Source organism: Corvus brachyrhynchos, unplaced genomic scaffold (genome assembly GCF_000691975.1).
Source record: "Corvus brachyrhynchos isolate BGI_N302 unplaced genomic scaffold, ASM69197v1 scaffold1103, whole genome shotgun sequence".
NCBI lineage: Eukaryota > Metazoa > Chordata > Aves > Passeriformes > Corvidae > Corvus > Corvus brachyrhynchos.
Window position 1 is genome coordinate 351,569 of NW_008236980.1, and position 1,358 is coordinate 352,926.

At 62.2% G+C, this 1,358-nt stretch overlaps 1 protein-coding gene across 1 annotated transcript in view; it reads right to left on the reverse strand.

Annotated features, from left to right (window-relative positions):
* Positions 1-1,240: 1,240 nt before the first annotated feature.
* LOC103611860 (glycine N-acyltransferase-like protein 3) overlaps positions 1,241-1,358 on the reverse strand; it is a 2,384-nt gene continuing 2,266 nt past the window's right edge. The window contains exon 6 of the mRNA XM_017728627.1: positions 1,241-1,279. Within this exon, the coding sequence (XP_017584116.1) occupies positions 1,241-1,279 (39 nt within the window). The remainder of the gene's footprint in view (positions 1,280-1,358) is intronic.

Consider the following 1,358-nt stretch of genomic DNA (forward strand, 5'->3'; position numbering starts at 1 on the left):
CCATGCAGGTCCCCTCTTCCACCACCAGTGTGCCTTGAGAAATGGGGCTCCTGACCCCCAAACCACCCCACAACCTCATCATCACCTGGCAGTGCCTTGAAAGATGGGGCTCCTGACCCCAAGTGCCACCACAGCCACCCCGCGTCCCCTCTCCATCACCAGTGTGCTTTGAGAAATAGGGTTCCTAACCCCCAAGTGCCACCACAGCCACCTCACAATCCCACTCCCATCACCGTGCCTTAAGTGAGGGGCTCCTGACCCCATGTGCCACCCACCACAGCCATGCCACATCCCCTCTGTCACCACACTCTGCTGTAAGGGATGGGTCTCCTGACCCCAAGTGCCACCAAAGCCGCTCCACGTCCCCTCTCTGCCACCAGCGTCCCTTCAAAACTGTATCTCCTGACCCCAGAGTGCTGCCAAAGCCGCTCCACATCCTCATCATCACCCGGCTGTGCCTTAAGGGTTGGAGTTCCTGACCCCAAAGTGCTACCACAGTCACCCTGCAGCCCCTCTGCCACCACGTTGTGTCTTAAGGGACAGGTGTCCTGACTTCCAAGTGCCCCGCCAGGGTGTCCCCAACCTCCAGGGCGCCTGTCCCCCTTCCTAAAATCTCCGGAGTGGGTGCAAACCCTGCCCATCCCAAAAAGGACCAACGCCCTCTGAGTGTAGGAATAAGCCCCGCCCCGGCCAGCAGCAAGCCCCGCCCCGGAGCAGTAGGCTCCGCCCCGGATGGCAATAAGCCCCGCCCACTCGCGTGTGTAGCAAGCCCCGCCTCCTCCCCGCAGCCGGCCACGCCCCTTTATCCAAGCCCCGCCTCCCCCACGGTTGCCCATGGATGCAGAGGTGGGGCCATGGGGCGCGGCCGGGGCGTGGCCGCTGTCCCGGTGCGTCTATGAGTGTTTATTTATTGGAGATGTTTATTTATTGGGGTATTTATTGCAGAAGATCTATTCTTGTATGAACGAATAAAAGCCTTTCTCCAGCGCCCTGCCCCGCCCGGCGCCACACCCCGGTGGGGACCGGAGGGAACGGCTCCAAACCCGGAGCTCCGTGTGGAATTTGGAATGTTTCCCCCTGTGCCTTCAGTAGGGAGCAGAGGGAACGACTCCAAACTGAGCTCAGTGTGGGAATCGGGGTGTTCCCCTCTCTCACAGGGTGGGGATCCAGACCCCCCCGGGCCCAGGTAACCCCACCCCGAGGACAGGCACCCTCCATCTTGGCACGCCCTCCCCGGGCACTACTTTGGGGTGCCCAGGATCATGTAGAAGGTCCCGGGCTGGGGCAGGAAGCCGATGGCTTGCAGGGCACGCAGCGAGGCCGTGTTGTGGGGCCGTACGGCGCCGTAGACGGGGAAG